This window comes from Prionailurus viverrinus, chromosome B1 (genome assembly GCF_022837055.1).
Source record: "Prionailurus viverrinus isolate Anna chromosome B1, UM_Priviv_1.0, whole genome shotgun sequence".
Taxonomy (NCBI): Eukaryota; Metazoa; Chordata; class Mammalia; order Carnivora; family Felidae; genus Prionailurus; species Prionailurus viverrinus.
In genome coordinates this window covers 202,369,541-202,382,882 of record NC_062564.1, presented here as the reverse complement: position 1 = coordinate 202,382,882, position 13,342 = coordinate 202,369,541, and the positions used below count along the sequence as shown (strand labels likewise).

General features: G+C 57.3%; 1 protein-coding gene across 1 annotated transcript in view; it reads right to left on the bottom strand.

Annotated features, from left to right (window-relative positions):
- LOC125164920 (uncharacterized) overlaps nucleotides 1-12,170 on the bottom strand; it is a 40,803-nt gene extending 28,633 nt beyond the window's left edge. Inside the window, exons 1-4 of the mRNA XM_047857625.1 lie at nucleotides 11,990-12,170; nucleotides 9,944-10,198; nucleotides 8,002-8,151; nucleotides 2,554-2,608 (exon numbers count right to left, since the gene is read on the bottom strand). Coding sequence (XP_047713581.1) covers nucleotides 2,554-2,608; nucleotides 8,002-8,151; nucleotides 9,944-10,198; nucleotides 11,990-12,170 — 641 coding nt within the window. The remainder of the gene's footprint in view (nucleotides 1-2,553; nucleotides 2,609-8,001; nucleotides 8,152-9,943; nucleotides 10,199-11,989) is intronic.
- Nucleotides 12,171-13,342: the final 1,172 nt, after the last annotated feature.

The following is a 13,342-nucleotide window of genomic DNA, read 5'->3' as shown; positions in this document are numbered from 1 at the left end:
CGGGACGTTCGCTCAGCACGAGCACTGGCCGTGCACTTTCCAGGGGGGCAAGTCAAGCCCGTGGTGTCCGGGGAGGTGGGAGGGGGTACAGGACGCAGGTCCTGATGGAGGCGACAGGTGGTCCTGTGACCCGACCCTCAAAAAGGTCTGTAGCAGTCAGGGTTCTCCAGAGAAAGAGAAAAAGATTGATTCTAGGAGCTGGCTCACGGGACGGTGGGGGCTGACAAGTCCAAAGTGAAGAAGGGTGGACGGGAGACCCAGAGGAGGGTGGGTGTGGCCGCTTGAGTCCCAAGGCCACCTGATGGCAGAACTCCCCCTTCCTCCAGGGACCTCTGTCTTTTTTTGCCAAAGCCTTCGATGGATTGGGTGAGGCCCACCACCCTTATGAAGGAATCGTCAGCTTTACCGAAAGTCTGCTGCTTTAGATGTTAATTCGTTTCTTAAATATCGTCACAACGACATCTAGACTGGTGCCGGACCAAGTCTCTGGGCGTCGCGGCCCAGCTAGGTTAACGGACAACATTAACCATCGTGGGGTCCCTGTCGGTGCACATTTGTTCTCAGGGTCCCCCGTGCGCCTGGTCCTGGGTAGGGGACGCGGTGGCAGAGAACACAGTCCCTGCCCCCACAGAGCCCCTGACGTGACGCGGGCCTTGGGTCAGCAGACAGCCCCTTCTCCCTGACCCAATGAGAGCTTGGACGCAGGGTCGAGCCGCTCCTCGCTGAAAACGTGGCCCTCGTCAGGATCGGGCCGTGAGGGAGGAGGGGGCTTGCTCACACTCCCCTCGGGGTTAGACTCACTCACAGAGTCCCAGAGTCCCAGGGGAGCCACAGGCCCCCCACACCCACCCCGCCGGCTGAGTGTGGTCCAGGCCGCCATCTCGCTCTCCGTGCCCGTGGACAGACCCTAAAGAGCCTGAATGGCAGTTGCCGTGTGCCGGGCAGCATCCTAAGTCCTATACAGACGATCCACTGAATCCTCTCAGCAATACGACACCCATTTCACAGGTAAGTAAACCGAGGTAGAGAGGCGAAGTTGCGCAGGGTCACAGCAGCGGCCCGGCCAGGATTTGGACACAGACTGTCTGGCGCTCAGTCCCAACCCCACACACTACCTTTCAAAAGGAAAGAGGACAGGACTGAGAACACCATTCCCTGCTCCCAGACTCATCGTCCGGGGCTCACCCCTACTCCCTGGGGGCCATAAAAGAGGGCTGGTGAAGGGGCCTTGCCGTGAGTCCAGCATAGGGCTGCCAAATAAAATACAGGATGTCTGCTTAAATCTGAGTTTCATGGGGCACCTGAGTGGCTCTGTCGGTTAAGCGTCCAATTTCGGCTCAGGTCACGATCTCGCGGTCCATGAGTTCGAGCCCTGCATCGGGCTCTGTGCTGACAGCTCAGAGCCTGGAGCCTGTTTGAGATTCTGTGTCTCCCTCCCTCTCTGCCCCTCCCCTGCTCATGCTCTGTCTCTCTCTGTCTCAGAAATAAATAAACGTTAAAAAATTTTTTTTTTAAAAATCTGAGTTTCGGGTAGGCAACAAGTTAACTTTTTTAGCATGAGTATATCCCAAATAGTGCACGGGACACACTCATACCGAAATCCCACAATTCCGTTTACCTGAAATCTGAATTGAACTGGAAGTCCTGTGTTCCTATTCTCTAAATCTCCGACCCCTGTCCGCCAGGATCCCTCTGTGGGGACACAGACGGCATATGGACTGTGCCCCCGCCCCACGGTGAAACACCAATGTCACAGTGTGCGTGTGCAGAGTCTCTGATGGAAGGGAAGGTCATCGGGGAAAGGGTCCCAGGGGGTGGCTCGTCACCCATCACCCTCCCCACGCGAGTGCTATGACACAGACGGGTTCACGAGGGGCACCGCAGACCACAGCCAGGTGACGAGACGAGGGGGACCCACCTCAGGCTCTGAGAGGCCACGAAGCCAGCTCAGCCAGTCAGTGAGGAGGACCACAGGGGGGCTCCCACAGGGAGTGACGTCGGAGCCGGTGCGCCGACCCTGGAGGACCCGGGGGCCCACGCGGCAGAGGGGCCGGCTGGAGACTGGAGGGACCCTGGCGCGTGACACGGCTGACCCTCAGTTTCCTCCCCTGTAACATGGGAGCAGCGATCCCTCCTTGCAGGGGAGCAAGGCACGTGCCTGGCCTGGGGGAGCCTCCGTCTTCGTGCTGCGGAACCTGCCCTGTGACGGGGGTGACAGGAGCATGGGCACAGGCCCCCGCTCTCCTCCTGGGCCAGGGCTGCGTTGCCAGTGGCAGAGGGGGTTGCCAGAAGGGTCTCCCTCGGGAGGCGGGTGCTCGGGGCACAGCACAGGCGGGAACAGGAGGGTCGGGGGCTTGCAGGTGGGAGACCCGCAGGGACGGGGTGGGCTCCAGGTGCGGGAGAGAAAGCCCGGCCCAGCAGGCAGACCTGGGCACCAGTAGGGAACGGCCAGTCCGGGAGAAGCCGGGCTCGGGCGTGTCGGCCACAGGGGGCAGGTCACCTGATGGCTCTCTCTCCCTGACACCGGGTTTAGACCCCAGCTCTGCCACTTACTGGGTATGTGATGTCTGGCGAATCGCTGAACTGCTCTGGGCCTCGGTGTCCTCGCCTGTAAATGGGACAGTAACAGTGCCAACCAGGAGAGATGTCACGTAGCTCAAAGGAGATCCACCCACACCGGAACTGAGACCTCGCTGGAAATGAGCGACCTCTCCTGCTGCGTGACCAGGCTGCCCTGACACCGCTCTTTTCCTAAAGAAGACCCAAATGGTATATTGGCGGAAATACACGGTGGTAAGTCTCACCAGCTGGGGACCTGCCTGACCACGTGCGGGTCTATTTCTTCGGGATGTTTTCAATTCGTGATTTTTCCACACACACACACACACACACACACATCACGTGGTATGCGTCATCTTGCCTTTTGCTTTTTTCACTTAAAACGTAACCATAAGCATTTCGCCCTCTTGTTAAAAGTTTTCATCACCAGCATTTTTGTTAAGAGGATACAAAATCTTTTAACAGGTCGATACAGAAGAACTCATTATCCTCAATTTCTGGAGTTTTACTCTCGTAAACGATTCTGATAAACATCTCATCCATTTACCTCTTTGTCCAAATTCTTTTTCCCGCCTCCAGTCCCCAAAGTGGGATTCCTAAGACAACTGAAAGGCTCTTGACAAAAAGGGGTAAGTCACTTCCCAAATGTGCTGAAATTCGGCTGCCTAAAAGCCAGGCGGTGGCCGTGCCCACGGAGCTCCACGTGGGACCTCGGGACCGAGGTGTGGACACCTTTCAGGGGCTGCTCACAGCCCTAGTCTCCAACTCCATTCTCAGTGTTCCCTCAACTCTGACTCCCAAGAAGCCACAGTTGTGGAAACTTCTGGTGGAAACTTCCGGTCACAGGCCGAACAAGATGGCAGGTGACATAAAGCATAATTCTGCAACTTGCTCCTTCCCAAATGTTGCGTCAGACCAAAGTAAAACACAAAACAAAACAATACAGCAGCTCTTCTGAGGCCTCTTAAAAGCCCTGACAGGGCCTGCATCACCTGCACTAACAATACCATTTCCCCAATTTCTCTCTTCTAGAAAATGGACTTATCTCCTGGGGCCAGGAAGAACATGGATGCTCTTAATTCCTGGGATCACGTGGTCACGAAAATGCCATATGTCAAAACTTGCAAAGTGCGGCAAAAGTTGTTCTTAGAGGGGGGGCGCCTGGGGGGGCTCAGTCGGTTAAGCGTTCACCTTCAGCTCTGCTCGTGATCTCATGTGAGTTCGAGCCCCGCATCGGGCTCTGTGTTGCCAGCTCGGAGCCCGGAGCCTGCTTCGGATTCTGTGTCTCCTTCTCTCTCTGCCCCTCCCCCACTCACACTCTGTCTCTCTCTCTCTCTCTCTCTCTCTCTCTCTCTCTCTGTCTCTCAAAAAATAAACATTTTTTAAAATTTCAAAAAATAACATACCTACATAGAAAACCCAAAAGATATCTACAATCAAATAAATTATTAGAAGCACTTAGAGAATTCAAAACCATTTCTGGGCTTAAGCTCTACTTAGAAATATCACAATTACATTTTTATACACCAGCAATAAGCAGGAAATGTAACTTTGAAAAGATACCATGCATAGTATCAACAAAAAATATTAACTACCTAGAAGTAACTCTAATAAACATGCACAAGACTTTTCTAAAAAAGTAGCCTTAACTAAGATATCACACACACACACACACACACACACACACACACACACAGAATTAAGCTCACCCTTCTTAGTGCATGGTTGTACAAATTTTAACAAATACGTGTGGTCACGTGACCACTACTAGTCAAGATGAAGAGCATCTCCAACAGCCCAAGTAGTTCCCTTGTGTCCCTGAAGCTGTCATCTTGGGCCCCAGCGTCCTGAACACCCAGTGGAACGTGTATGATACTTAGGAAAACACCATCCTATACCAAGGGCTGAGCTAGGGGGTAGGGTCCACGGTCACAGAGGACAGGATAGCGAGGAGATGTCCCCATAATGTGACCCTACTGGATAAAAACTAACACAGGTCCTCAGGCACAGAGAAATTAGGATGTTTTTGTACAGTGGGGTCAACGACCTTCCCCACACCCATAGGTTTCTCCAACCCAGAGCCCTGATGCACAGAGAGGTTATGTATCCAGAGTCACACAGCACATGGGTGGCAAAAGTCTCAAGCCTTCTGCCCCTCTGCAAACACTCTCTCCCCACCATAAACTCTTCTTCCCGTCTTTCTCTTCAGCCCAGCGCCTTGGAAGCATGTGGAGGGTCATGAGCGAGGGGAGGTGAAAGCTGAAATTCACATGAGCACTTAAGAATAGCTTTTCAATGGTTCAGTGACATAAGGCCTCCAATGGCAAATCTAAACTCTATCAGACAAGACAGTACAGGGGAGCGAGTCCATGGTGGCTAGAGTGAGAGGAAACGGGGTGGATGGGAAGGCCCGGGGCCTGGGGAGGTGCTGGGGTGGGCACCTGCGGGCCTCAGTCCCAGGCTCCGCCAACCAAGGCATTTGCATCCCCAATAGCAGGGATGCCTGGTTCCCAGCCCACTCCACCTGGGATCCAGATGGTCCCCAGGGGAATAGAGGACTCCATGCCCAGTGCTCCGCAGGGCCTCAGCGCCAGGTGGCCGGCAGCTGGGCCTGTCCCAGAGGAGCCCCAGAGGGCAAGGGCCAACCCCACTCACACTGTGTGCCCTGCAGCCAGTGAGGCAGTGGTGGGACATGAGGGTTAAGTGTGTCACTGGTGGGGACTGGGCACCCCGAGGCCTCCACACAGGGAACTTTCCACTGTCTCCTCCTAGGACGGCCGTCCCTCCACAGGTCAGCCTGTCAGGCTTCTATCTGTGCTCAGACTCCTCTGTGCTCCCTGGGGATCCTACAGCGCTGCATGGTGACGGCCAGACTCCTTTGGTCTCCCCAGCTAGATCGCAAACATCCCCAAGGCACGAGACAGCTGGCAAACCCCGTCTTCCCCACTTCCTCGCTGTGTGACCTTGAGCAAGTCTCTTAACACCCCTGTGCCTGTTTGCTCATTCATAAAATGGGGCTAGTGACAGCACCTTGCTTATATGCACTTGATTTCAGAAGATTAACGGAATGGATAAATGACATGTCCCCAGTGCCCAGGGATTCAGAAACACCTGCTAAGTGACTACCTGGGGGAGGGGGCCTCTCCTCTGTCACCCCCACACAGCTTCTGTCTAGTACTAAAGCAGTGATGCGGAGTCTGAAGAGCACAGACCACGGACCGGGCTGCCTGGGTTCAAACCTCAGCACCCCTGACTCCTTGCTGTGTGACATCGGGAGGCCCCTCAACTTCTCTGTTTCTCTGCATGCTCATGCCTGCCCCGTAGAACTGTCGGGGAGGAAAGAGATGAGCCCTTGAGAAGTCAGTGCTATTACAACCATTAATAAAAATAAATTCCTTTCCTTCCCCTCGGGCTCCCCTTCCCTCATCGGAAAGGCTGGAGGAGACGGGGAGCAGGGAAGCTAGGACAGGAGAGTGATGAGGCCCCGGTCAGCCCCCGTCAGACGAGGCTGACAAATGGAGCCTGATCCAGGAAGGATTTAGCAAGCCCCTCAAGCCGGCCGTAAATAAAGCACTGGCAGCTGGTGGGGGGGGGGGGGGGGGGGGGCAGGTGGCAGGACAGAGACAAATGAGCGACAGATGGCCAGCCACCCATCGCCCTCCTGTGGCGGCCAGAGCCCCCAGCACGGCCCACCCAGCAGGTGGCCTGGGAGGCGGGTGCCCGGGTCGTGTATTTGAGAGGCTGACTGCGGACCTATCAGTGGGCCCTGAGGGGAGGGGGCACTGCACCCCAAGGGAGCCAGCTCTGTACCCACGGGCCGAGGTCCAGGCACTTCAGCCTGGAGGGCAGCGAGGTGCCAACCGCGCCCCGCCCTGGGCCCGGACGCCACTTGGGGGGCACTCGGCAGGGTAAGGCTCAGCAAGGCTGACTTCTGGGAAAAGCCCACTGATGTCTTCATCTATTCATCAGTGGGCACCTACTGTGGGTCTGGCAGTGGGTGGGTACACAGCAGGGACAGAGAGCCCCGGGCTCTGGACCCTGCCTCATGGAGTACACGGACAAAGGCTGCGTCAGACACAACCCCCCTCCCACGTGCCAAACGGCTTCCCAACAGTAACAAAGACGATCACAGTCAGTCATGCAATTCTGGGAAAGGTTGCACGTCCCGCAGAGCCCAGGACAGAGCTCAGAGCCACATCTGGACGCCGAGAGGATGCCCAGCCCTCTACCGCTGGGCCCAGGAGGCAGGGCCATTGGGGAGGGGCCCTATCCTTAGGTTTCCAGCCCAAATCCCCCAGCTGTGGGGACTGGGAATGCCGGTGGGCTTCCGGGAGGCTCAGAAACACCCCAGCGGGCACGCCCTGAAGATCAGCAGGGCCGAGCCAGGCAGGAGGAAACAGGCTCCCCAAACAGCACGGGGCCAGGCTAGGAGCACAGAGAGTAAGGATGAGTATGTGCCAGCCCAGGTCCCCCAGGAGCCCACGGTCTGACAGACACAGACGGCCATTCGGTGAGAGCCACGCACAGGGGCGGCGGGTCTAAGGACAGGAGATGCCTGGCAGGGACACTTCTTGGGACAGAACCGAGCAGATGTCTGCAGGATGCATCGGGCTCAGGCAGACAAGGAGAAGGAGAAGGCCGGCAGAGGGAACCGCGGAGGGGGGAGGCTGGGCGGAGCTGAGCACGGGCAAGGGCAGGCCCAGAAGACCTCGGCCTCATCCGGAGTGTGAGGAGGCGGGCGAGGAGGGAGGCTGGGGAGGTGGACGGGCCCCAGGTTAGGCCCAGACGTGTCCTGGAGCTTCACACACACGTGCACTTGACCTGCCAACACCTTGAGAGCTGGGTGCTCTTATCTCCCTGGACAGAAGAAACCGAGACACAAAGAGACTAAGAAACTCGCTCAAGGCCACTAGGCTAATACACTGATCGAGCCAGGATTTAACCTCCCACCACCACCACCACCACCAAGCCCAGGCCTTAATGCCTCTTGGGCAATAGGGAGCCACGGGAGGTTACAGAGTGTGGGAGTGGCTGGGTTCTCGGTGTGGGGCTGGACAGAAAAGGGGTGGAGGACGAGGCTGGGGATGGGGTCCTGGCACAGCCCTGACCCACTGCAGGAAGGAGCAGCACAGAGACCCCAGAGCCAGGCCGTACTCGGGGCCCCGCTGCAATGGAGGCAGATGTGCCAGCCCCAGACGCGGGGGTCGGAGAGCCTCCTCCAGCAGGTGGCTCCCCCCCTTCCTCATGGGGACAGGCCAGCGTCCCTTCCTCCCCAATCCCCAGAGCCCCTGCCTCCGTCCAAAGGCCAGGCCTTCAGGCTGCTCGGAAATGCGGGTGGCATTGGTGAGGCTCTGCCCGGACACCCCATTTCAGATGCCCCCGCTTCACCTTTGCTGGGGGAGGGTGGCCCCAGTCGTTCCACCGTTCTGTTTTGCGGCTTACCTGCAGGTGAAATATGCAGAGAGCAGCCGTTCTCCTGCGAAGCCCCCCGTTCTAGAGCGCGGGGGGCCACGGGGGAGCAGGAGGCGGGCGGGCGTCGGCGGGGGAGCCTGCGGCGCCCCGGGGCCCGGCCGGGCAGAGACACGGCTGGGTCTGCGAGAGTAACAGAACACGAAATTCATATTAATTTTCTGTGTAGCCAGGATTTGAATTTCAAATCAGGCCCCAAGTTGATTCAGATTGACTGCAGCCCGTCTCCCAGAACCCGTCAATCGGCGCCCAGCCACTCGGGCAGCCAGGAGACTTTCTCAGAGGGGCCTAGCGCCTCCAGCTGGGCGCAGGGGCTTCGCACCCAACAGGCAGGCTGACCCACCCCAGGCTCTGCCTCCAGGGGCCGGGTCCAGACTGTCCCCTGGCTTTCCATGCCAGCATCCCCCCAAAATCTCCACTTGGTGGTGGTGGGGGGGTTGTTCGGCTTTGCTGAGATAGGACTGACAAAATGTAAGATATTTAAAGCATACGCTATGATGACTGGACATGCAGATCCACTGTGGAAGGGCACCCCAACTAACTAACCAGCTCATCAATCACCTCCCCTTTTCACGGTGTGTGTGTGTGTGTGTGTGAACACGTAAGCTCTACACTCAGCAAATGTCAGTGGTACAATATGGTGTCACAACAGTGTGCTCAGCTATAATCACCATTTTTTAAAAGTTTTTTTTAATGTTTATTTATTTCTGAGAGAGAGAGACAGAGTGTGAGTAGGGGAGGGGCAGAGAGAGGGAGACACAGAATCCGAAGCAGGCTCCAGGCTCCGAGCGGTCGGCACAGAGCCCGACGCGGGGCTCGAACCCACAAACCGCGAGGTTGTGACCTGAGCCGAAGTTGGATGCTCAACCGAATGAGCCACCCAGGCGCCCCTATAATCATTTTTTGTAGTAGCTCCTCAGGCCTCATTCATCTTACAGCTCACAGTTCGTGCCCTTGGACCACCGGCTCCCTACCCCCACCCCTGCCCCTGGCACCCACTAACTGAAGGCTCCCCCTGCACTGGGGCACCAAAGGCACGGTCACCCGTGACCTGTTCCTGGCACCCGCTACCCACGCACTTACCTGCGGCAGGCTCCGCCTTCCGGAGCCTCATTTCCCTCACCTGGGAAATGGGACAACAGCTCCCGCTGGCTCTGCAGGGGATCTAAGAAGCATTCCATTCACTCGGCAACACTCTGCAAGTATTTAGCGCCCCCCAGGTTCCAGACCCTCTCCTTGGGGCAGGGGCAGAGGGGGACACCTCAGTGAACAAACCAGACCAAACTCCCTGCCCCCAGGATGCTGAGGTCCCAGGGCCGTGGTTCTCAACCGAGGCGGGGCGGGGCGGGGAGGGGGGGGTGTCCCAGAGGACAATTGGCAATGTCTGGAGACAGTTTTTCCATAACCCTGGGGTCAGGGTGCTACTGGCAATCCAGGGGGTGGGGGTCGGGGTCGTCAAGGCACAGGATGGCCCCGAGCAGGCAGTTTACCTGCCCCAAAGGCCAGTAGTGCCCAGGGTTGAGGAGCCCTGTTCTAGGGGAGGCAGTAAGATAAATAAGTAAGCCGAATAGATTGCTAGAAAGGGCTACGTGACAAAGAGTTCAAGTCCGCACAAAGAATCAAGAACATAAGTTCCGTCTGCCTCGGCACAGCAAGAATGAGGCTCGGTGGGGAGGGGACGCTTCCAGCCCTGAGACCCAAAGACAGGCCGCCCGCTTGGCATCAACCCGGGCCAGAGATGGCCCCCAGAGGCTGCCAGTGGGACGCAGAGATAAATGGGGCCAAGTGCCTGCCCCCAGGGCCCCCGGACGGCCTCCTGCCGTCCACAGCCGTTGCCGAAAGGCACGCGCTCCCTCTGTTTTCAGATTTGTAAGAAACAAGCATGTTTCTGCACTTCAGGCTCTTTTACACCTACTTTCGTCTCTTGCTGCCACGTCGTCGAGGTCTCCCCGTCCCGGCGCGGGGCTGTGCGGGTGCGCCTTGCCGAGGACCTTCCAGAGCTGACCCCTCCACTCCCCAGGTGGTGGGCACTGGGGTGGCGTCCAGGCCCAGCGAGTGAGCCAAGAGCTGCTAGGACACTCGCCGCGGGGTGGGACCGCCGGCTCCCGAGTCCCCACGCCACCGCCCGGCTCCGCGAGGTCTGGCCGAACCGGCTTCCCCAGGGATGCACCTGCAAGCCCACCGGCTACAGACAAGCCGTCTGATTGGCCCTCGTCCTGCCCGTGATTGGGCGATGCGTAGGCACGTGACGCCCATCTGGCCAATGAGAATGAGAAGAGGGCTGCCCAGGGGATGGCGGCAAATTCTCTAACTCCCGGGACTGGCTGACCTCCGCGCTGAGCCCTAACCCGAACTCCGACTCACAGGGCTCGAGGGGCTCCCCTACGTCTGGACGGGACGGGACGGGACGCGCCAGCCACCTTTGCGAGCACCCGGAGACCAAGCAGAGCAGATGGTAAGCCTGGGCCCTAGGCGTCCATCACAGAGCCCCTGAATGAACACCCACCCTCCGGCCCCCCAGGCCCTCCCCTTGGCCTTCAGCTTGTTAACAGGGAACCGAACTTCTTTTCTGACTTCGAGTTGGGTTTGCTGTTGCTTTCAGCCCAAGGTGCCCCGACCGCCCCCCAGCCTGGTTCTCCAGCCAATTCCGTGGCGGCTCACCCGCCTTTTTATCAAACTCATATTGTGCTTAAATCAGCCAGAGTTGATTTGGGTTACTTAGAACCCTGATGATCCAGAGGAGAGTCTGAACCCAGTCCTGTCTGCCAATGAGCAAAGGTGCCAAGACAGGAAGGAGGGAGTGTTTGGAGACAGAGATGAGAGAGAAGGTGGGGCAGAGGCTGGGGCTCCAAGAGGTAACCACCCCCTCGTGGGTGGGAACACCAAGGTCACAGGGCAGGAGCACGGCAGGGGTCAGATCCCAGAGGGACTTCAATGCCAAGGAGAAGAATGTTGATTATATTTTTAACGTCCTGAGATTTTGACCAAAAGAGTCACCTAGTAAAGTTGGCACTTCGGTGGGGGCACCTGGGTGGCTCAGTCGGTTAAACGTCCTGCTCTCGGTCTCAGCTCAGGTCATGATCTCAGGGTTTGTGAGTTCGAGCCCTGCATTGGGCTCCACGCTGTCATCCCAGAGATTCTCTCTATCTCTTTCTCTTCCTTTCCCCTACTTGTGCGCTCGCTCGCTCTCTCTCTCTCTCAATATAAATAAACAACAAAAATAAATACAATTTTCTTTTTAAAATTGGCACTTTAGGGAGTTCACCTGGACCAGGTAGTTAGGGGCCCAAGAGAGGGGGTCTGGCATCCTCGGAGCTAGCCAGGGCCCACACCATCTCAGCTGGTGCACACAGCTTCCCCTCCCCAGGGAAGCGACCACCACAGCCCCCCGCTGGTCAGGGCCACAGCAGGAATTCAGACAGACACCAAACCCAGGGCTGTTTCGCTACATCCTGCCACCCCAAGTGTGAGAAGAGAGTTAGCACCCGGGTGCGATCCGGCCAGAATCATCCCTGCTGAAGGGAGAGACCTGTACGCCCACCAGCAAAACGTTTCTGTAATGCTTCAAACCCGGGGAGCGGGTCACTAGCTTTAAAGCCGTCTCATCTCACGGCTGCCGAGGCTGGGGAAGTGGCATCCCATCTTTTTATGGGACATTGACTTAAATAAAGCCTTTGCCAGATGACGATCCTTGTCTGTGGGTAGTGATGTAAGCTCTCTGCGGGAGCAGGGGGAGACATAAGCCAAGCTTTCCCAGGGTCTCAGGGAAACCACAGGGTAGGTCTGAGACCCTGGCGGGGGAGGCAGAGCCCAGAAACCCCTGCGTCCATGGGTGGCGTCCCCCAAGCTGGGCTCACTACAAGCCTCTTCTCAGCCTGAGCAGGCTGCTAGGGGTGTGGAAGGGCATGAGGCATTTGCAGAACCCCTGGGACGGCCGTGGAGAAGCAACGGTCCCCGGCACCTGCCACGGCCAGGCCCTCCGGGGTAGGTGTGGTGGGGTTCTTCCAGTGACCCCCGAAAGAGGTGCTCTTACCATCCCTGTTGTGCCGGCAGGCAAGTGAGGCCCAGGGGCGCTGGGGGACCTGCTGAAGCTCACACAGCTGGCAGGGCCTGGACTTGAACCCAGTGCCGTCCACACTCATTTACTCGCCCCTCACCAGTGAGCACTGAGGGCACAGAAAGGCTGAAGGGATCAGGGAGGCTTCATGGAGGAGGAGGCATTGCACTGAGCCATGAAGGGTGAATCGGAGCCAGGGGCCTTTAGAGCAGGGAAAGGTCTTTCCCTGAAAGGGGAAAAGTATGAACCGAGGCTCAGAGGTGAGGGCAAAGGTGCAGGTCAAAACAAAATCCCTTCAAGCCCCTGAAGAATCCCCCTTTTGAATGCGTCCAAACTGGGGAGCTGGAGAGACTCTAAGTTCCAAAGGAAGATTTGCTATTCGCTGTCTCCTTGAGCAAAACTCTCAAGCCAAGATTTTAAAATCCTCTTTCTTCCTGACAAAAACATCTCTGGCTTCCAGCCTGTGTTTCTGGCAACCTCATTCCCCGAGTCTCGGCATCTGGGAGAAATGATGCGCTCAGAAAAAGAAGGCGTGTGGCCGCCAGCAGGGAAGAGGCCAGAGCAGGGGGTGAGCCAGCAGGGAGGAAGCAGAGAAGGAAATGAGGGGAAGGGGGCCCTGGAGGGGTCCTGCTCCAAGGGGCGCCACCAGAGGGAAGGAAAGTGACCCCGCTGAGCGCCTGCCTTTCGATTGGGCCAACGCTAATAAAGCACCTGCTGGGTGTGCCATGCCACTGTGTCCTGGGACAAAGGAGTTAAACTCTTGGGACTCCTTTCCACCTCGGGAGGATGAATTTGCTTTCTTTTTTTTTTTTTTTAATTTTTTTTTAACGTTATATTTATTTTTGAGAGAGAGAGACAGAGCATGAACGGGGGAGGGGCAGAGAGAGAGGGAGACACAGAATCGGAAGCAGGCTCCAGGCTCTCAGCCATCAGCCCAGAGCCCGACGCGGGGCTCGAACTCACGGACCGCGAGATCGTGACCTGAGCCGAAGTCGGACGCTCAACCGACTGAGCCACCCAGGCACCCCTGAATTTGCTTTCTAGATCAGACAGTCTAGTCTACCAGAGGGACTCAATCAGTTAGATGCACAAGGAGGAAGAAACATTACTTAATTAAAGACGTCCCCAGTAGAAGAGGTCTTGTGTGGACGGCTCCGGCACTGGCAAGGGCAGCAGCAGCCAAGCAGGTGCTCCCAGGTCGGGGGCTCTGATCCTCACAGACTCTGAGCACCCACTCTTCACTGGCACTCGGACCAC